Here is a 23,257-nt window from a genome sequence, read left to right on the forward strand (position 1 = left end):
TCTGCTGGCAAGTTTTAGCCTTCCCTTGTACTGCCACTGAGTCTCCCCACAGATTGAGTTGGATCACTGAGATCCAGAGACCCAACTCATTACTGAGATCTATCAGTCTGTATTTGGACGCCTTCATCTCTCTTCGGTTCTGCTTCCTAGCATGGCCTGCTTTGTCCTTGACATTGAGGGGGGTGGATGTACAGCATGAGAGGGAGGGAAGGCTCAGGTGGGTTCTGTTAAGGATGGTGCAGTGTTGTTTTTAAAATAGGCAAGTAATTTAAGAACAAATGTATTATTTACAATGATGGCCTACCCCAGCCAAGCACCTAACCCGGACGATGCTGGGACAATTGGGCGCCGCCCTATGGGACTCCCAATCACAGCCGGTTGTGATACAGCCTGGAATCGAACCAGTCTGTAGTGACACCTCTAGCACTGAGATGCAGGGCCTTAGACCACTGCGCTACTTGGGAGTGTTACAAAACCTTCAGCTAGAAATGTTGTGTCCACTTGGCATAGCGCAAATGACAACACCTAAATGGCATAGGGCCTGAGTGACTGAGTAACACGGAGGATGTCCAATCACATTCCCTCACAGACATGGGTGTGATGATTACATGTTTGTGACAGGTCCTGGAAGGTCAATGAGAGGGTCATTGGCAGAAGAGAGTATATCTGGCCCGTGTGTGTGTGTGTGTGTGTGTGTGTGTGTGTGTGTGTGTGTGTGTGTGTGTGTGTGTGTGTGTGTGTGTGTGTGTGTGTGTGTGTGTGTGTGTGTGTGTGTGTGTGTGTGTGTGTGTGTGTGTGTGTGTGTGTGTGTGTGTGTGAGACATGTCTTATGAGGTCAATGGAAGGGCTATTGGCAGTAGAGCTCCAGTATGTCTTGGCTTCAATACATCCACATGCTTTTTATTCAGTACATCATGGAGTCATCATGAAGTCAGTAGAAAATAAAGGGGAGGGCAGCACTTTGAGTGGGAGAGTGAGAAAGTGACAATTGTAATATGTGTGCGCGCTGCACCACTGCTTAATCAAATCAAAGTGTATTGTTCACATACACACATTTAGAAGATGTTATTGTGGGTGTAGCGAAATGCTTGTGTTCCTAGCTCCAACAGCTAAGTTAAGTATAGCTATAAGAAATCTAAGATGTGTCAAATAAATGATATCTAGCTCAGGGCTCCCGCTATGCATTTGGTTTGCTAACTTGATAGCTAAAGTAATTGGCTAGATGTCAAGATCAAGCTCCTTGGTTACAGCAGAGACATTAAATCCCCTCCTGGAACAACATCCCTGTTGCCTAAATTGTTTTGTGTGTCAAAAAAACACACCAGCGGTAATACCGTATATCCCGTTATGGTACAGAAACAGTATGACGGTATGATAATCTGGATACCGCCAAACCCTAACACACACACACACACACACACACACACACACACACACACACACACACACACACACACACACACACACACACACACACACACGTCTTTGTGTGGGATTGTTTATTGTAGTGCTAGTGCATGTTCCCCGTGAGCGCACAACAGGTTATTTTTGTGCCCATTTATCTTGTTGTTCTGGATGCCATTGGTTTTGCTTAATTAATCTCTGGTTATTACCCAGTTCTGCTCTCCTGCGCCTCACTTCTCTGCCGCTGATTACGCACCCCGCTACGTAGTGTGGATGGGGGTTCAACTGTAACAAAAAAAATGTTTTTAAAGGAAAATGCTTTACGTGTTAATTTAATAACACATGTCTGACTGGAAGTGTTAAACTGGAAGTGTTAGAAATCGTGAACTCAACATTACTGTTAACTTTAAATAAACAGTTGTTTGATCATTACAAGCTTTGAAATGTGCTATTATTGTGGCTAGTGCATTGGCTTGGCTATGCCCTCTTCTGAACTTATTCCCCCTGCGTACAGCAACCTTATATTTTTTGCCATTTCACTGTGGTCTGTTTGCTTTGGACGATGTCCATGACAAATAATGAATACCCCAACATATGTTAATTACAGTTTTACACCGTATTGTACAGTAATTGAAATTCTTCTGTGGCCAAAAAGGCTGCGGCTCTCCTCTCTACTACTGCTTTAAAATTAGATTTTTGGATAGTTGTAGTATGCTTGCGCTCTATCCACAATTTGAAGTATTTTCTGGACTGTTCAAAGGGTGCTCAGTCTTTGGAATGTAAAACTGAAATACTGAGCTTCAGGTTAGTAACTTAATTCCTTTCAATAATTGTTAATAATGTCGCGTTTCAGAGCAATAATCTTTGTCCGAGAACTATTAATATTTGAATCATTGTATCTTAACATATTTTTCCCCCCTTCTCTTTTCTCTGTCTCCAGATCTTCCATATGACCTACGACCTGGCCAGTGCTGTGGTAAGAATATTTAATCTGATAGGGATGATGCTACTGCTCTGCCACTGGGATGGTTGTCTACAGTTCCTGGTTCCCCTCCTACAAGATTTCCCCCAAGATTGCTGGGTGTCGCTAAATGGTATGGTTGTAAGTATTATACCCTACATCTTGTTTGTTTCTTTCATAGTTGGAAATGTTAAAACATTGGTACAAGTTGGAATTCCTTTAAAAAGGTAGGTAGCATAAAAGGTAACCACATATAACATATGGATTTGCATTAGTATACACATCAAAAGTCCCAAATGCAAACCTCTGTTCTATTTTTTGAGTTATTACATTACATTTTTAACATATTACATTATGTTACTTAACGATGAAAGCTCCTTAAATCTCTTAATCAATCAGAGACGATTACTGCTGTCAGGCAGCACTGTCGTAAAAAAAATGTTGGCTCTTAGATGGCAATCACCTCACTCTCTCACAATTTGTTACTATTAGAAGTTATAACTTTAGAATTATCGACAGCGAGAAGGTGCAAGTCAAGGAATAATTGAGGCCTGGACAAATATACTTGACTCTGTAAAGAATAAGTTAGGTATGACACTACAAGCTTTGCACACCTGTATTTGGAGAGTTTCTCCCATTCTTCTCTGCAGATCCTCTCAAGCTCTGTCTGGTTGGACGGGGAGCGTCGCTGCACAGCTATTTTCAGGTCTCAGCCAGAGCCAGACTCAAGGGCATTCAGAGACTTGTCCCGAAGCCACTCCTGCATTGTCTTGGCTGTTTGCTTACGGTCGTTGTCCTGTTGGAAGTTGAACCTTTGCCCCAGTCTGATGTCCTGAACACTCTGGATTTTATCAAGGATCTCTCCATACTTTGCTCCGTTCATCTTTCCCTCGATCCTGACTAGTCTCCCAGTCCCTGTCGCTGAAAAACATCCCCACTGTCTTGTTCTGACCAGTAAAGGGGTTATTTGTTATTGTAGTTTGGTCAGGACGTGGCAGGGTGGTATTTGTGTTATGTGGTTCGGGATGTCTGTTTATGTAGAGGGGTGTTTGGTTAGTGTTTTCCGGGGTTTTTGGGCTATGTTCTATGTTAGTATATTTCTATGTTCTAGTCTAGTCTTTTAGTTGTATGTTTAGTTTATTGATTTGGCCTTCAATTGGAGGCAGCTGTTCCTCGTTGCCTCTGACTTCCCACCAACAACGGACCAAGCAGCGGGGAAAGGAGCAACAGAGGAATTATGTAGGCTTCCAGTGCGTCAGCCCAGTCCAACTCGTTCTGTTCCTGCTCCCCGCACTAGCCTTGGGGTGCGTGTCTCCAGTCTGGTACCTCCACTACCAGCCCCACGCATCAGGCTTTCAGTGCGCAGTCCCCGTCCAGAGCTTCCGACGACAGTACCCCGTCCAGAGCTTCCGACGACAGTACCCCGTCCAGAGTGTCCGGAAACAGTGCCCCGTCCAGAGTGTCCGGCGACAGTGCCCCATCTAGAGACGCACCACAGTCCGGAACCGAGTGAGACGGCCCGCAGTCCGGAACCGAGTGAGACGGCCCACAGTCCGGAACCGAGTGAGACGGCCTACAGTCCGGAACCGAGTGAGACGGCATACAGTCCGGAATCGGCGCAGCCAGAGTCGACCTACAGTCTGGAGCTTCCAGAATCGTCCGTCTGCCCGAGGTCTACAGCGAAGTGCATCAGCCCGAGGTCTACAGCGATGCGCTTCAGCCAGAGGCATTCAGCGGGGGTGGACAGGTTAGGTGGGGGACTAAGGCCAGAGCCTGAGCCACCTCCACAGTAGGAGGATTGGGGAAGGGGTGGTGTAGCACGGGAACCGTTGGTGACGGCAGCCACCCTCCCTTCCCTCCCTTTAGTTTGGGGGGTTTATTTTGTGTTTATTTTTTTGTGTGAGGTGCATCCGGGGTCTGCACCTTTGGGGGGGGGGGGGTACTGTCACGTTCTGACCAGTAAAGGGGTTATTTGTTATTGTAGTTTGGTCAGGACGTGGCAGGAGGGTATTTGTTTTATGTGTTTCGGGGTGTGTGTTCATGTAGTGTTTTCCAGGGGTTTTGGGCTATGTTCTATGTTAGTATATTTCTATGTTCTAGTCTAATCTTTTAGTTGTATGTTTAGTTTATTGATTTGGCCTTCAATTGGAGGCAGCTGTTCCTCGTTGCCTTTGATTGAAGGTCCTATATAGAGGGGTGTGTTTTGTTTGGGTTTTGTGGGAAGTTGTGGTTGCATAGCTGTGTTTAGCCTGTAATCCTGTTCGTTCAATCGTTTTCTTGTTTTGTTTGTTTACGTGTTCAATAAAGTTAAGATGAGCACTCAACCCGCTGCATTTTGGTCCACTACCTACGACGACCGTTACACCCACAGCATGATGCTGCCACCACCATGCTTCACTGTAGGGATGGTATTGGCGATGTGATGTGTGGTGCCTGGTTTCCTACAGATGTGACGCTTGGCATTCAGGCAAAGAGTTCAATCTTGATTTCATCAGACCAGAGAATCTTGTTTCTCATGGTCTGAGAGGTGCCTTTTGGCTAACTCCAAGCGGGCTGTCATGTGCTTTTTAATGAGGAGTGGCTTCCATCTGGCCAATCTACAATAAAGGCCTGATTGGTGGAGTGCTGCTGAGATGGTTGTCCTTCTGGAAGTTTCTCACCTCTCCACAGAGGAACTCTGGAGCTCTGTCAAAGTGACCATCAGGTTTTGGTCACCTTCGTGACCAAGGCCCTTTCCCCGATTGCTCAGTTTGGCCTGGCGACCAGTTCTAGGAACAGTCTTGGTGGTTCCAAACTTCTTCCATTTAACAATGATGGAGTCCACTGTCTTGGGGACCTTCAAAGCTGCACACATAACAATTATTTTAAGAATTATAGATACAGACCTCCTCTATGCACTCGATATGTCCGATTTTAAAATAGCTTTTTGGTGAAAGCACATTTTGCAATATTCTAAGTACATAGCCCAGGCATCACGGGCTCGCTATTTAGACACCCGGCAAGTTTAGCACTCACCATAATCATATTTACTATTATAAAAATGTCATTACCTTTTGTTGTCTTCGTCAGAATACACACCCAGGACAGCTACTTCAATAACAAATGTTGGTTTGGTCCAAAATAATCCATCGTTATATCCGAATAGCGGCGTTTTGTTCGTGCGTTCCAGACACTATCCGAAATAGTAAAGAAGTGTCGCGCGCATGGCGCAATTCGTGACAATAAAATTCTAAGTATTCCATGACCGTACTTCGAAGCATGTCAACCGCTGTTTAAAATCAATTTTTACGACTTTTTTTCTCGTAGAAAAGCGATAATATTCCGACAGGGAATCTCCTTTTCGGCAAACAGAGGAAAAAATCCCAAAGGCGGGGGCGGTCGGGGTCACGCGCATAAGCTAGTGTCTCTTGATGGGCCACTTGAGAAAGGCGATAATGTGTTTCAGCCTGGGGCTGGAATGACGACATTCTGTTTTTTCCCGGGCTCTGAGCGCCTATGGACGACGTGGGAAGTGTCACGTTAGAGCAGAGATCCTTAGTAAATGATAGAGATGGAAAAGAAGTTCAACAAATGGTCAGACAGGCCACTCCCTGTAAAGGAATCTCTCAGGTTTTGACCTGCCATTTGAGTTCTGTTATACTCACAGACACCATTCAAACAGTTTTAGAAAATTTAGGGTGTTTTCTATCCATATGTAATAAGTATATGCATATTCTAGTTACTGAGTAGGAGTGGTAACCAGATTAAATCGGGTATGTTTTTTATCCAGCCGTGTCAATGCTGCCCCCTAGCCCTAACAGGTTAAAATGGTGTAAAATAGTTATATGTTTGAGAAATTGAAGTAATAGCATTTTTAAGGTATTTGAATATCGCGCCACGGGATTAGACTGGCTGTTGCGTAGGTGGGACGATTTGGTGCCACCTACCCTAGAGAGGTTAACTTGAATGTGGTGGTAGAGTGCTTTTGGTCTGAAAAGTTGCGCTTTCAACACAGTCCAATCACCGTTGCTTGCTGTCGCTAAGCCGACAATGTCATGGGCTTTGCTTATCTGATCTGCTGGATCTTCGTTGCGTCGTTACCCGCGGCGATCTTGTTGTATCTCCTACCCGTGTTGAGCAGGCGAGTTCTCACTGTAGCTCTCTTCACGACAACAGACACAGGTTGATTCCTTGAAACGGGCGTTTATTGCATTGCACGTCTTTTTCTCCGATGCATCCACGTCACGCCGTGAGAACTCGTTGGCTGCTTGTTCTGAAAAGAGGTTATTGAATCCTTAAAGTCCCTTGAAAGTCCCTTTACTGTCTTTCTTAGCCTCTGCCAGCAACAATTATGACTCAGACTAAGATCTGCTTAAGTTAGATTGCACACAGTCAATAAAACAAATTCCGTAGCAGTAACACAACAGAGAACGTTAGTTCCGGGATGGAACATAAAAACACAAACAATGGCCTAACGTTAATTTACCTGTTACATCACATTTCAATTCTTATCTATACATCAATAAATCATTTATTTATTTACTACATCAAATAAACCTTGAATTATGTATTAATCATGCATCGTGAACACAGCATCTATGTAACAACACTTACAGCTTATGTGAGATACTTGTCATATGTGAATGTATCTGTTAAACCATGTGAAGAGATGGCGTGATTAATGGGGAACCAATTACTTGTCTCCACAATGTCTGTGCACAAGTGACTCCCTCCTTTTCCATTTTGTGGGGAGGTGTATGGCAGTGTCTGGAACCATGTATGTGTGTGTCCTCTCTTAGATCTTGCACTTATCCTGGGATAGTGTATGACCTAGAGGCTCACTCCCCTCAGTGAGCTTGTCCAGGAGTGGAGTCAAGAGGGGGTTTACTTGAGATGGGGGTATCTAGAGTTGTCAATTGATTTATGCCATTGGATGAGCTAATGGTTCTGTTCTATACCGTACCAGGGAGAGACGGTTCCAGTTTGGGGTAGGAGGACCAGACACTGGTCTATACAATGAACACTGTTGATATAGCAGTTGCTGTCTGCTATGTTTTATAGATATCTTTCATACAAAACTTAACCTTTGTGAACTGTTCCTAAGATCTGTGTTTCGTCATGTACGTTGAAGGGGTGCATCTTGGCTATAAAAGCTCTTTGTACTTTTGTGTAGTCACTTTTCAATGGTTCATTAGAGATAGCGCATCATTGAAAGTCAAGTGCTTTTGCAAAAGCATCTTAATTATTAAAGATGTAGTTTTAAGTATAACTCTGACTGGTGTGTGAAGGTTGTAACTCTCCTCATTTGGTAATGCAGAAATTAGCCACCACAATGGTCACTCTGACAGAGCTCAAGAGTTCCTCTGTGGAGATGGTAGAACCTTCCAGAAGGACAACCATCTCTGCTGCACTCCACCAATCAGGCCTTTATGGTAGAGTGGCCAGACGGAAGCCACTCCTCAGTAAAAAGGCACATGACATCCCGCTTGGAGATTGACAAAAGGCACATAAAGGAATCTCAGACCATGATAAAGAAGATTCTCTGGTCTGATGAAACCAAGATTGAACACTTTGGCCTGAATGCCAAGCGTCATGTCTGGAGGAAACCTGGCACCATCCCTAGGGTGAAGCATGCGGGTGGCAGCATCATGCTGTGGGGATGTTTTTCAGTGACAGGGACTCGAAAACTAGTCAGGATCGAGGGAAAGATGAACGGCGCAAAGTATGCGAGATCCTTGATGAAAACTTGCTCCAGAGAGCTCAGGACCTGAGACTGGGGCGAAAGACAACGACTCTAAGAACATAGCCAAGAGAACTCATAGTTGGCTTTGGGACAAGTCTCTGAATGTCCTTGAGTGGTCCAGTCAGAACCCAGACTTGAACCTGATCAAACATCTCTGGAAAGACCTGAAAATAGCTATGCAGCGACGCTCCCCATCCAACCTGACATAGCTTGAAAGAATTTTAGAAACTCCCCAAATACAGGTGTGCCAAGCTTGTAGTGTCATACCCAAGAAGACGTGAGGCTGTAATCGCTGCCAAAGGTGCTTCAGCAAATTACTGAGTAATATATATATATTTTTTTATATACATTTGCAAAAAATTCTAAAAAACGGTTTTATGCTTTGTCATTATGGAATACTGTGGTTAGATTGATGAGGGGAAAAAACTATTTAATCCATTTTAGGTATAAGGCTGTAACGTAACAGAATTTTGAAAAAGTCAAGGGGTCTGAATACTTTCCGAATGCACTGTATAGGAAAATAAAAATAAGCCTTCAAACTTTTTTTTTCAAGGCAAATCCATCTTATTCAAACTGTATGCCTATTTGACCCCTTTGTTTTTTTGGCTGCAATCACACAACCAAAACCTGAACCCAGTGAACTGTTACATTACTCATCTTAATAAATGTCACAAATGTCACAAGCCTCCAGGTCAGGATATTCTGTACAACTCCTGATCTGCTAACCCACTTCCTAGTGGCATAAATTCCATCCTCCTGCAAGCCACTAGTCTTGAAGACTTCAATGTCGATTTTATAAAAGAAATAAAACATAAAAAAAGAGAGCAGAGTCTTATAATATGGCTAGCAAGCCACCAAACAGGCCCCTACATCTGTGACTACGTCCAAAATGGCACCCTATTCCCTATATAGTATATTACTTTTGACCAGAGCCCTTTAGGCCTCTATAGGCACTACAAAGGGAATAGGGTGCCATCTGGGATGCACACTATGACTCCCGGCAAGGCACATAAGCTCAATTTGGAAAGACGGATGTGACAGCTCCCTGATACAGTCTCTTGTAGTTGCTCTTCCCGAGTGTCTGACTCCTCCAATTGTCTCTCCTGTTCCTCTCTTTTTGTGAACTAAAAGTGCTGAGGAAGTACTCCAGCAGAACACTTCATAGAAAGAACTACTCATGCACCTCTAGAACACTGTCACTCTCAAACCCCACTGTCTCAAACACTGTTGTACTAAATATAACATTTGTTCTATGTTCTGTCTTTTATTGGTGTTTTCTAGAATGCTTCCTCCTGTGCTCTGTCTTTAACTGGTGTTGATGCATCACCTGTGTCACATTTTATGTTCTTTCTTTTCCTGCTGTTCCACCTCCAGTGTGTGCTACATTTTACATTTTACATTTTAGTCATTTAGCAGACGCTCTTATCCAGAGCGACTTACAAATTGGTGCATTCACCTATAATATCCAGTGGAACAACCACTTTACAATAGTGCATCTAAATCTTTTAAGGGGGGGGTTAGAAGGATTACTTTATCCTATCCCAGGTATTCCTTGAAGAGGTGGGGTTTCAGGTGTCTCCGGAAGGTGGTGATTGACTCCGCTGTCCTGGCGTCGTGAGGGAGCTTGTTCCACCATTGGGGTGCCAGAGCAGCGAACAGTTTTGACTGGGCTGAGCGGGAACTGTGCTTCCTCAGAGGTAGGGAGGCGAGCAGGCCAGAGGTGGATGAACGGAGTGCCCTTGTTTGGGTGTAGGGCCTGATCAGAGCCTGAAGGTACGGAGGTGCCGTTCCCCTCACAGCTCCGTAGGCAAGCACCATGGTCTTGTAGCGGATGCGAGCTTCGACTGGAAGCCAGTGGAGAGAGCGGAGGAGCGGGGTGACGTGAGAGAACTTGGGAAGGTTGAACACCAGACGGGCTGCGGCGTTCTGGATGAGTTGTAGGGGTTTAATGGCACAGGCAGGGAGCCCAGCCAACAGCGAGTTGCAATAATCCAGACGGGAGATGACAAGTGCCTGGATTAGGACCTGCGCCGCTTCCTGTGTGAGGCAGGGTCGTACTCTGCGAATGTTGTAGAGCATGAACCTACAGGATCGGGTCACCGCCTTGATGTTGGTGGAGAACGACAGGGTGTTGTCCAGGGTCACGCCAAGGCTCTTAGCACTCTGGGAGGAGGACACAAGGGAGTTGTCAACCGTGATGGCGAGATCATGGAACGGGCAGTCCTTCCCCGGGAGGAAGAGCAGCTCCGTCTTGCCGAGGTTCAGCTTGAGGTGGTGATCCGTCATCCACACTGATATGTCTGCCAGACATGCAGAGATGCGATTCGCCACCCGGTTGTCAGAATGGGGAAAGGAGAAGATGAATTGTGTGTCATCTGCATAGCAATGATATGAGAGACCATGTGAGGATATGACAGAGCCAAGTCACTTGGTGTATAGCGAGAATAGGATTGGGCCAAGAACAGAGCCCTGGGGGACACCAGTGGTGAGAGCACGTGGTGCGGAGACAGATTCTCGCCACGCCACCTGGTAGGAGCGACCTGTCAGGTAGGACGCAATCCAAGCGTGCGCGGTGCCGGAGATGCCCAGCTCGGAGAGGGTGGAGAGGAGGATCTGATGGTTCACGGTATCAAAGGCAGCAGATAGGTCTAGAAGGATGAGAGCAGAGGAGAGAGAGTTAGCTTTAGCAGTGCGGAGAGCCTCCGTGACACAGAGAAGAGCAGTCTCAGTTGAATGCCCAGTCTTGAAACCTGACTGATTAGGATCAAGAAGGTAATTCTGAGAGAGATAGCAAGAGAGCTGGCCAAGGACGGCGCGTTCAAGAGTTTTGGAGAGAAAGGAAAGAAGGGATACTGGTCTGTAGTTGTTGACATCGGAGGGATCGAGTGTAGGTTTTTTCAGAAGGGGTGCAACTCTCGCTCTCTTGAAGACGGAAGGGACGTAGCCAGCGGTCAAGGATGCGTTGATGAGCGAGGTGAGGTAGGGGAGAAGGTCTCCGGAAATGGTCTGGAGAAGAGAGGAGGGGATAGGGTCAAGTGGGCAGGTTGTTGGGCGGCCCGCCGTCACAAGACGCGAGATTTCATCTGGAGAGAGAGGGGAGAAAGAGGTCAAAGCACAGGGTAGGGCAGTGTGAGCAGGACCAGCAGTGTCGTTTGACTTAGCAAACGAGGATCGGATGTCGTCAACCTTCTTTTCAAAATGGTTGACGAAGTCATCCGCAGAGAGGGAGGAGGGGGGGGGGGAGGGGGAGGAGGATTCAGCAGGGAGGAGAAGGTAGCAAAGAGCTTCCTAGGGTTAGAGGCAGATGCTTGGAGTTTAGAGTGGTAGAAAGTGGCTTTAGCAGCAGAGACAGAAGAGGAAAATGTAGAGAGGAGGGAGTGAAAGGATGCCAGGTCCGCAGGGAGGCGAGTTTTCCTCCATTTCCGCTCGGCTGCCCGGAGCCCTGTTCTGTGAGCTCGCAGTGAGTCGTCGAGCCACGGAGCAGGAGGGGAGGACCAAGCCGGCCTGGAGGATAGGGGACAGAGGAAATCAAAGGATGCAGAGAGGGAGGAGAGGAGGGTTGAGGAGGCAGAATCAGGAGATAGGTTGGAGAAGGTTTGAGCAGGGGGAAGAGATGATAGGATGGAAGAGGAGAGAGTAGCGGGAGAGAGAGAGCGAAGGTTGGGACGGCGCAATACCATCCGAGTAGGGGGAGAGTGAGAAGTGTTGGATGAGAGCGAGAGGGAAAAGGATACAAGGTAGTGGTCGGAGACTTGGAGGGGAGTTGCAATGAGATTAGTGGAAGAACAGCATCTAGTAAAGATGAGGTCAAGCATATTGCCTGCCTTGTGAGTAGGGGGGGAAGGTGAGAGGGTGAGGTCGAAAGAGGAGAGGAGTGGAAAGAAGGAGGCAGAGAGGAATGAGTCGAAGGTAGACGTGGGGAGGTTAAAGTCACCCAGAACTGTGAGAGGTGAGCCATCCTCAGGAAAGGCTTCATCATACTGTGCTGTTGTACATCATACTGTGCTGTTGTACTTTATTACATTCATTGTATGTTCTGTCTTTTACTGCTGTTTGTCTGCCACATGTATGCCAACTCCTTGCTCTCTTTTACTGTTGCTGTAGTGCCTGCCACCTCCAGTGTCTGATACATCACACACCATACTGTTATACTTTATAACAAATTCCTACTAGGTTTTTTGCTGCCGCTCTCTTGGAAGCCACCTCAAGTGTTCTGTCTTATACCGTTGCTGTAGTGCCTGCAACTATTGTACTTTACCCAGGTCTTTTTTTCTCTGCTGCTGTCTTGTATGCCACATCCAGTCTGTCAATTACTCAGCTCCCTACATGGAAGCCTTTGAAACCTGTATGCTAGAACTGCAAGATCTGATTTCTCTTGAGGAACTTAGCAGGTTGGTTGATGAACATGCCCTGTCTTTTATCGGAGTTGTCTGTTCTTGTATGCCACACCTACCAGTGCTGTCGCTGCAGGCTCCCTATTGCTTTTCAAAATCAGAGCATCCATCATCAAGATTTCATTTCAGTAAAATTTTACATTTAGAGATTCAATTTCCACACTGTATAAGCACTTGCATTTAGTGTACAAGAACTTTGTGACAACTGCTGATGAAAAAAGGGCATTATAAATACATTTGATTGATTGACATTTACAGCAACAGTAAGGATCATCAGGAGACTATGTTGAGAATCAATGCTGAAGAATGCGGTTGTATAAATACTGTATGTCATCGATTCAAACCAATGTACCAGATGCTTAGTCTAGGCTCCAGCAGGGTTTATAGTATCTGGGCTGAATCATAGGACTGTATTTCTGCCTCTCTGCACTGAATCCCATTAACCCACTTGTGGTAATCAGCCATAAGAAGGGGTATGTCCCAAATGGCACCCTATTCCCTAGATAGTACACTACAAAAGCAGTGCACTATGCAGGGAATAGAGTGCCATTTGGGACGCAGTAGAGAAAAGGCAGAAGCCAGGCAGAACACTCGCCTCTGCTTCCTCCGTCGAGCTCAGTGAAGTGAAGGATCCCTAGGTCAAAGACAAACTCTTACACAGCTAATGGAAGTAATCAATGTTGATTAGCACCGCTTCCAGCCATCAATTGTTTTACACTCGTTGGCCAAGGAGGACTGAGGGAGCGAGGGAGGAGAGGGAGGGGTGGTTTAGTCACTCTGTGAGTGTAACGTGCCCAAGCATGAAGGGTATGTTGGCAGGATGTTCTGTGGAGGTTCAGTGATCCATCAAAGAGAAAGATCCTCCTCTCTCTCTGTGCCGTAAATCTTCTGCAAGCCCGCGGTAACTCTCCCCTTTTCCCTTCTCTCTCCCTCCTTCTCCCCCATCCTCCCCGTCTCCCCTGCAGAATGACTCGTGGGGTAAGCAGTACTCGTACGCTCTCTTTAAGGCCATGAGCCACATGCTGTGTATCGGGTACGGCGCCCGGGCGCCCGTCAGCATGTCCGACCTGTGGATCACCATGCTCAGTATGATTGTGGGCGCCACCTGCTACGCCATGTTCGTCGGCCACGCCACCGCTCTCATCCAATCACTGGACTCGTCCCGCAGGCAGTACCAAGAGAAGGTAAGCCATTACTTAACATAAAATCATATGTTTTTATTATGCTTTTGTTTTTATTATCATTATTTATCAACTCAACGGTTTCCTGCACCTGGTGTTCCATGTTATGTTGTTCATTTCCATCATGAGGTAAGTGATTTAATATTTTCAAAACTTTTATATATTTTTACAATACATAATGCTTATTTCTCTCAGGTGGATTATGCCTACACTGGGCCTGTATTTTAGGGGTGCTGCACTGCACTCACAGAGTCTCAGATCATAATATCTCCGTTCTGCTAGGTGGCTCTGAAAGAGGATTTGGAAAAGCCCTCACAGATACCAAAAACACTTGTCCCTGTTATGAGAATGGTCCCAGACAGAACTACAGTAGCACCATGTCTGCATCCCAAGTGCTCTGGTCAAAAGTAGTGCACTATGTAGGGAATAGGGTGCCATTTGGGATGCTACCCCTCTCTGTTTGGGTGCTTTTAGGGAACACTGTTAGGGGATCTAGACTACAGAACCTCCCCTATTACATAATTTCTGCATGAAATTATTCATCATGGACCACCAAACATCTGGAGTCATGCTAATGAGTTTTGAGTTCTTAGTATAAGCTATTAGAATCTAAATGATTGGGCTTTTGCATTAAAGAGCAGAGTTCAATTCCCATATCCATTAGACTAGTGTTATGGCTAGGGCTTGCTTCTGAAGCTGTGGGCTTATAAACACTTATGATGTAATCTAGTCTCACTGTACCTATACAAATCTGTCAGTTTGACCCTTGCAAAGATTGGTTAGGATTAGGGTTAGATCATTACTACCCACTGTTCTGAGTCTGACCCTTAGATAGATTAGTTAGCACCAGTGGTGATCTATGACTTTAGCCATAGTAATCTGTGCTGACCATTGGATAGGTTTCTTAGTACGCTCACCTTTGAGTGATCTGATTAGCCATAATAATCTATTCTAGTGCTAACCTTTGGGGAGATTGGTAACTGTAGCATCAGTGGCTCTCTTTGACTGTAGTCTCACCTGTGATCTGTGAATGACCTGGCTTAGATTCGATTCCATCCGTTCCCTCATCTTGGCTACTTTGTTTATCTGGTTTGTATTTAATGTCAGGAAGTTGTGAAAGCATCAATTTGATAAAAAAATGTAAGACCCAATGAGCTGTCCCACAAACTGGATTGAACACAACACACATACACTCAGCAGTGGATGAATAACTTTCACTGTTTTATACTGCAATATATACTGCAATATTTCACTGTTACCGCAATATTAATTAATTTGCCTAATTCATAGCTACATGTTTCATTTAAAATTGTGGAATGATATCCTGAACATATCGAAACAACATTTTAAAACACTTCCATAGAACATATAATAAATAGAACATTTTCATACAGAACACATAGAATGCACAGAACTAATAGAACAGAGTAATCCCTTGCATTGTACATCTAACCAGGGTGAAGATCACACAATGACGATCACTTTGTGATATATCATCAGTTGAATCACCTAGCTAGATAATTGGTAAGATTTCATTGTTTGGCGCTCTGCAAACATTACTAATCATCGAGAATGCCCTTGCTATCACCTATATGTCTAAAGTGTTGTTATCTCACGCTATTCGGTCTCACAGTCACAGCTCTGATCAGAGATCCCACAGAGGCAATGAATCCTCGGCAGCATTACATGTAATTGTAACGGCTTGTCTGTTGTGTGGCGGAAAGAAGCGCAGGAAGCAGCGAACACTGTGTGGTAATTTTAATAAACCACAAGCACAAAATAAAATTTTTCCCAACAACAGGGAAAATACACTCGACAAGCACAGTCGAACAAAACGCAGTCGACACACAGAAAGACAATCCCGCACAATAGGGAGCGGGCCAGCTGAACTAAATAGCCCTCTTAATGACTAACTCAGGGCAGGTGAGAAAACATAAAAAAAGGGAAAAACAAAAAGGGAATCGGTGGTAGCTAATAGGCCGGTGACGACGACCGCCGAGCGCCACCCGAGCAGGAGGGGGCGCCACCGTCGGTAGGAATCGTGACAGTGATCCACTGTCTCTGAGTCAAGCCATGCCAAACCAAGATGTAATGAGCTGGCCTACATATCCACCACATTTGCTGGAAAGGACAATGTTAAAATATCAGAGCCAGCACAGTTTGGTTTAGGTTGGGACTATAGTGTGAAAGGGTAACAATGCAGGGAGGCAGATTGATGCATGGAACAGCTGATAGAATAGAATAGCCTAGCCCAGGACTTGGGCAAGTTTGAATTGATGATGCATAAGACAGCATGGCAGGATGATAGCCCTGTGTAGATTTGCTGCATCACCAACAGGAGGAACGTCTAAGGTTTCACCCCCGGTTAAACCCTACACAGCTGATTCAAACGATCAAAGCTTGATTATTAGTTGAATCAGCTGTGTAGTTCTAGGGCAAAAACCGAAGACGTTCACCCCTTGGGGTCCCAAGGACCGAGATTGGGAAACCTTGCAGTAGAGTACATTTTTACGAGGATGATACCTAAGAATGTGCTCTAAATGAATAGCAAACAATCAAATAGGACTTTAAAAATACCATTTACATTACAACCACTGGCCTTCAAACAATTTCCACAGCTTTATTTTGTGTTAATATACTTCAGGGAACATTGGGTTTGCAAAAGCCATACAGTCCTCTCCTGAAATCATGGCTTCTATTCAAGTCAAAATCAACTAGCATTTTATTGGTCACATATTTTGCAGATTTTATCGTGGGTATAGCGAAATGCAGATGTTCCTAGCTCCAACAGTGCAGTAGTACCTAACAATACATGCGCACCCCCCCCCCCCCAAAAAAAATTAAGGAATAAAGAAATATATAAATATTAAAACTAGCAATGTAAGAGTCCGGAATATAAGGGAACACTTAAACAACACAATGTAACTCCAAGTCAATCACACTTCTGTGAAATCAAACTGTCCACTTAGGAAGCAACACTGATTGACAATAAATTTCACATGCTGTTGTGAAAATGGAATAGACAACAGGTGGAAATTATAGGCAATTAGCAAGACACCCCCAATAAAGGAGTGGTTCTGCAGGTGGGGACCACAGACCACTTCTCAGTTCCTATGCTTCCTGGCTGATGTTTTGGTCACTTTTGAATGTTGGCGGTGCTTTCACTCTAGTGGTAGCATGAGACGGAGTCTACAACCCACACAAGTGGCTCAGGTAGTGCAGCTCATCCAGGATGGCACATCAATGCGAGCTGTGGCAAGAAGGTTTGCTGTGTCTGTCAGCGTAGTGTCCAGAGCATGGAGGCGCTACCAGGAGACAGGCCAGTACATCAGGAGACGTGGAGGAGGCCGTAGGAGGGCAACAACCCAGCAGCAGGACCGCTACCTCCGCCTTTGTGCAAGGAGGAGCAGGAGAAGCACTGCCAGAGCCCTGCAAAATGACCTCCAGCAGGCCACAAATGTGCATGTGTCTGCTCAAATGGTCAGAAACAGACTCCATGAGGGTGATATGAGGGCCCGACGTCCACAGGTGGGGGTTGTGCTTACAGCCCAACACCGTGCAGGACGTTTGGCATTTGCCAGAGAACACCAAGATTGGCAAATTCGCCACTGGCGCCCTGTGCTCTTCACAGATGAAAGCAGGTTCACACTGAGCACGTGACAGACGTGACAGAGTCTAGAGACGCCGTGGAGAACGTTCTGCTGCCTGCAACATCCTCCAGCATGACCGGTTTGGCGGTGGGTCAGTCATGGTGTGGGGTGGCATTTCTTTGGGGGGCCGCACAGCCCTCCATATGCTCGCCAGAGGTAGCCTGACTGCCATTAGGTACCGAGATGAGATCCTCAGACCCCTTGTAAGACCATATGCTGGTGCGGTTGTCCCTGGGTTCCTCCTAATGCAAGAAAATGCTAGACATCATGTGGCTGGAGTGTGTCAGCAGTTCCTGCAAGAGGAAGGCATTGATGCTATGGACCTCCCGTTCCCCAGACCTGAATCCAATTGAGCACATCTGGGACATCATGTCTCGCTCCATCCACCAACGCCACGTTGCACCACAAACTGTCAAGGAGTTGGCGGATGCTTTAGTCCAGGTCTGGGAGGAGATCCCTCAGGAGACCATCCGCCACCTCATCAGGAGCATGCCCAGGCGTTGTAGGGAGGTCATACAGGCACGTGGAGGCCACACACACTACTGAGCCTCATTTTGACTTGTTTTAAGGACATTACATCAAAGTTGGATCAGCCTGTAGTGTGGTTTTCCACTTTAATTTTGAGTGTGACTCCAAATCCAGACCTCCATGGGTTGATAAATTGGATTTCCATTGATTATTTTTGTGTGATTTTGTTGTCAGCACATTCAACAATGTAAAGAAAAAAGTATTTAATAAGATTATTTCTTTCATTCAGATCTAGGATGTGTTGTTTAAGTGTTCCCTTCATTTTTTGAGCAGTATATATACAGAAGTATGTGGACACCACTTCAAATTAGTGGATTCGTCTATTTCATCCACACCCATTGCTGACAGCTGTATAAAACCGAGCACATAGCCATGCAATCTCTATAGACAAAAATTGGCAGTAGAATGGCCTTACTGAAGAGCTCAGTGACTTTCAACGTGGCACCTTCTTAGGATGCCACCTTTCCAACAAGTCAGTTAATCAAATTTCTGCTCTGCTAGAGCTGCCACAGTCAACTGTAAGTGCTGTTATTATGAAGTGGAAACATCTAAGAGCAACAACGGCTCAGCCGCGAATTGGGAAGCCACACAAGCTGACAGAACGGAACCGTCGAGTGCTGAAGTGCGTAGCATGTACAATGTCTGTCCTCGTTTGCAACACTCACTACAGAGTTCCAAACTACCTATGGAAGCAACGTCAGCACAAGAACTGTTCATCTGCAGCTTCATGAAATGGGTTTCCAAGGAAGAGCAGCCGCACATAAGCCTAAGATCACCATGCACAATGCCTAGCTTCGGATGGAGATGTGTAAAGCTCGCCACCATTGGACTCTGGAGCAGTGGAAACGTGTTCTCTGGAGTGAAGAATCACGCTTCACTATCTGGCAGTCCAATGGATGAATCTGGGTTTGGCGGATACCAGGAGAATGCTACCTGAACAAATGCATAGTGCCAACTGTAAAGTATGGTGGAGGAGAAATAATGGTCTGGGGATGTTTTTCATGGTTCGGGCTAGGCCCCTTATTTCCAGTGAAGGGAAATCTTAACAGCATGCAATGACATTCTAGACGATTATGTGCCTGTAACTTTGTGGCAACAGTTTGGGGAAGGCCCTTTCCTGTTTCAGCATGACAATGCCCCTGTGCACAAAGCGAGGTCCATACAGAAATGGTTTGTCAAGATCATTGTGGAAGAACTTGACTGGCCTGCACAGAGCCCTGACCTAACGCCGGATTCCTGCCATAAACCCTGGACCATTGATCATCACAGCTAGCTAGCTGCCACTGAGTGACCCAGCCCCGAAGCTAGCCCTGAGCCAGGCACATCTCCCGGCTAGCAAACGTAATTACCACAACTACAATACCTCTTTTGCCATTTAGCCCGGTCCATTCGTCGACACCGTGCCCCGCTGTACCACCACAACTGGTCCGCAGATGCAATTCCATCAGCTGTGCCTTCAACCGGCCTTTGCCGGACATCGGAGCAGACGCTTCTACTTACCCCGGACTGCTAACTTTAAACGCAGTGTCTCCCGTGTGCCAGCGTAGCAACGACTACCCCGCGGCTTCCCTGTTCCATCTATTGCTGTAGACTGGACCCTATGATCACTTGGCTACATAGCTGATGCCTGATGGACTGTTCATTTATCACGGTACTCCACTTTGTTTACCTTTGTTTATCTGTCGGCCCTAGCCTCGAACTCAGGCCCTGTGTGTAGCTAACCGACCCTCTCTGCCCATTCATCGCCATTGTACCTGTTGTTGTTGTCTTAGCTGATTAGCTGTTGTTGTCTTAGTTAGCTCTCCCAATCAACACCTGTGATTTCTTTATGCCTCGCTTTATGTCTCTCTCAAATGTCAATATGCCTTGTATACTGTTGTTTAGGATAATTATCATTGTTTTAGTTTACTGCGGAGCCCCTAGTCCCACTGTACATGCGGTGACCTCACCCAGTATAACCAGCATGTCCAGAGATGCAATCTCTCTTATCATCACTCAGTGCCTGGGCTTACCTCCACTGTACCCGCACCCCACCATACCCCTGTCTGCACATTATGCCCTGAATCTATTCTACCACTCCCAGAAATCTGCTCCTTTTATTCTCTGTTCCCAACGCACTAGACAATCAGTTTTGCTAGCCTTTAGCCGTACCCTCATCCTACTCCTCCTCTGTTCCTCGGGTGATGTGGAGGCTAACCCAGGCCCTGGGACTCTCATTTGTTGACTTCTGTAATCGAAAAAGCCTTGGTTTCATGCATGTTAACATCAGAAGCCTTCTCCCTAAGTTTGTTTTACTCACTGCTTTAGCACACTCCGCCAACCCTGATGTCCTTGCCGTGTCTGAATCCTGGCTTAGGAAGGCCACCAAAAATTCTGAGATTTCCATACCCAACTACAACATTTTCCATCAAGATAGAACTGCCAAAGAGGGGGAGTTGCAATCTACTGCAGAGAGAGCTTGCAAAGTTCTGTCATACTTTCCAGGTCTATGCCCAAACAGTTCAATCTTCTAATTTTAAAAATGAATCTCTCCAGAAATAAGTCTCTCACTGTTGCCACCTGTTATAGACCACCCTCAGATCCGAGCTGTGCCCTAGACACCGTATGTGAATTCATTGACCCCCCATCTATCTTCAGAGTTCGTTCTGTTAGGTGACCTAAACTGGGATATGCTTAACACCCTAGCAGTCCTACAATCTCAGCTAGATGCCCTCAATCTCACACAAATTATCAAGGAAACCACCAGGTACAACCCTAAATCTGTAAACATGGACACCCTCATATATATTAACTTGACCAACTTGCCCTCCAAATACACCTCTGCTGTTTTCAATCAGGATCTCAGCAATCACTGCCTCATTGCATGTATCCGCTATGGGTCCGCAGTCAAATGACCACCCCTCATCACTGCCAAACGCTCCCTAAAACACTTCTGCGTGCAGGCCTTTCTAATCGACCTGGCCCAGGTATCCTGGAAGGATTTTGACCTCATGCAGTCAGTCGAGGATGCCTGGTCGTTCTGTAAAAGTAATTTCCTCACCATCTTAAATAAGCATGCCCCTTTCAAAAAATGTAGAACTAAGAACAGATATAGCCCTTGGTTCACTCCAGACCTGACTGCCCTTGACCAGCACAAAAACATCCTGTGGCGGACTGCAATAGCATCGAATAGTCTCCGCAATATGCAACTGTTCAGGGAAGTCAGGAACCAATACACACAGTCAGTCAGGATAGCAAAGGCTAGCTTTTTCTGTAGCTCTATCTCCCCAAAAATGTGGGACACTGTAAAGTCCATGGAGAACAAGAACACCTCCTCCCAGCTGCCCACTGCACTGAGGCTAGGAAACACGGTCACCACCGATAAATCCATGATAATCGAAAATGTCATTAACCTCTTACATCTAGACGTTCCGCTAGCGGAACACCTGCTCCAATATCCAATGATAGGCGTGGCGCGAATTACAAATTCCTCAAAAATACAAAAACTTCAATTTTTCAAACATATGACTATTTCACAGCATTTTAAAGACAAGACTCTCCTTTATCTAACCACACTGTCCAGTTTCAAAAAGGCTTTACAGCGAAAGCAAAACATTAGATTATGTCAGCAGAGTACCAAGCCAGAAATAATCAGACACCCATTTTTCAAGCTAGCATGTAATGTCACAAAAACCCAGAAGACAGCTAAATGCAGCACTAACCTTTGATGATCTTCATCAGATGACACACCTAGGACATTATGTTATACAATACATGCATGTTTTGTTCAATCAAGTTCGTATTTATATCAAAAACAGCTTGTTACATTAGCATGTGACGTTCAGAACTAGCATACAACCCGCAAACTTCCGGGGAATTTGCTAACAATTTACTAAATTACTCACGATAAACGTTCACAAAAAGCATAACAATTATTTTAAGAATTATAGATACAGAACTCCTCTATGCACTCGATATGTCCGATTTTAAAATAGCTTTTTGGTGAAAGCACATTTTGCAATATTCTAAGTACATAGCCCAGCCATCACGGGCTAGCTATTTAGACACCCGGCAAGTTTAGCCTTCACCAATATCAGATTTACTATTATAAAAGTTTGATTACCTTTTGTTGTCTTCGTCAGAATGCACTCCCAGGACTGCTACTTCAATAACAAATGTTGGTTTGGTCCAAAATAATCCATCGTTATATCCGATTAGCAGCGTTTTGTTCGTGCGTCCCAGACACTATCCGAAATGGTAAATCAGGGTCGCGCGCATGGCGCAATTGGTGACTAAAAAAAATCTAAATATTCCATTACCGTACTTCGAAGCATGTCAACCGCTGTTTAAAATCAATTTTTATGCAATTTATCTCGTAAAAAAGCGATAATATTCCGACCGGGAATCTCCTTTTCGGCAAACAGAGGAAAAATCACAAAGACGGGGGCGGCCAGGGCACACGCCTAAGCCCACAGTCCCTTGATCGGCCACTTGAGAAAGGCGATAATGTGTTTCAGCCTGGGGCTGGGATGATGACATTCTGTTTTTTCCCGGGCTCTGAGCGCCCATGGAAGACGTAGGAAGTGTCACGTTAGAGCAGAGATCCTTTGTAAAAGATAGAGATGGCAAAGAAGTTCAAGAAATGGTCAGACAGGCCACTTCCTGTAAATGAATCTCTCAGGTTTTGACCTGCCATTTGAGTTCTGTTATACTCACAGACACCATTCAAATAGTTTTAGAAACTTTGGAGTGTTCTCTATCCAAAGCCAATAATTATATGCATATTCTAGTTACTGGGCAGGAGTAGTAACCAGATTAAATCGGGTACGTTTTTTATCCTGCCGTGAAAATACTGCCCCCTAGCCATAACAGGTTAAGCATTTCTCTACGGCTGGCCATGCTTTCCTCCTGGCTACCCCAGCCCCAGCCAACAGCTCCGCACCCCCCACAGCTACTTGCCCGAGCCTCCCCAGCTTCTCCTTCACCCAAATCCAGATCGCAGATGTTCTGAAAGAGCTGCAAAACCTGGACCCGTACAAATCAGCTGGGCTAGACAATCTGGACCCTCTCTTTCTAAAATGATCCGCCTCCATTGTTGCAACCCCTATTACCAGTCTGTTCAACCTCTCTTTTGTATCGTCCGAGATCACTAAAGATTGGAAAGCTGCCGCTGTCATCCCCCTCTTCAAAGGGGGTGACACTCTAGACCCAAACTGTTATAGACCTATATCCATCCTGCCCTGCCTTTCTAAAGTCTTTGAAAGCCAAATTAACCTCTGGGCGGGCTCCGTCCCACATCCAGCAAAAAATCCTATCACCATTAGCATAACAAAATTATTATAATTTTTTTGTTCAAATATAGGACTATGTTATATCGTTTTATAGATACATCTCTCCTGATTCGAACCACGTTGTCCGATTTCAAAAAGGCTTTACAG

The 23,257-nt window shown here is 45.5% G+C and overlaps 1 protein-coding gene across 1 annotated transcript in view; it reads left to right on the forward strand.

Moving 5' to 3' along the window:
- Positions 1-829: 829 nt before the first annotated feature.
- LOC106560798 (potassium/sodium hyperpolarization-activated cyclic nucleotide-gated channel 1) overlaps positions 830-23,257 on the forward strand; it is a 105,231-nt gene continuing 82,803 nt past the window's right edge. Inside the window, exons 1-2 of the mRNA XM_045688076.2 lie at positions 830-2,506; positions 13,447-13,665. Coding sequence (XP_045544032.1) covers positions 2,354-2,506; positions 13,447-13,665 — 372 coding nt within the window. The 5' untranslated portion in view covers positions 830-2,353. The remainder of the gene's footprint in view (positions 2,507-13,446; positions 13,666-23,257) is intronic.

The sequence above is a fragment of the Salmo salar genome, chromosome 01 (genome assembly GCF_965601325.2).
Source record: "Salmo salar chromosome 01, fSalSal1, whole genome shotgun sequence".
Lineage (NCBI taxonomy): Eukaryota > Metazoa > Chordata > Actinopteri > Salmoniformes > Salmonidae > Salmo > Salmo salar.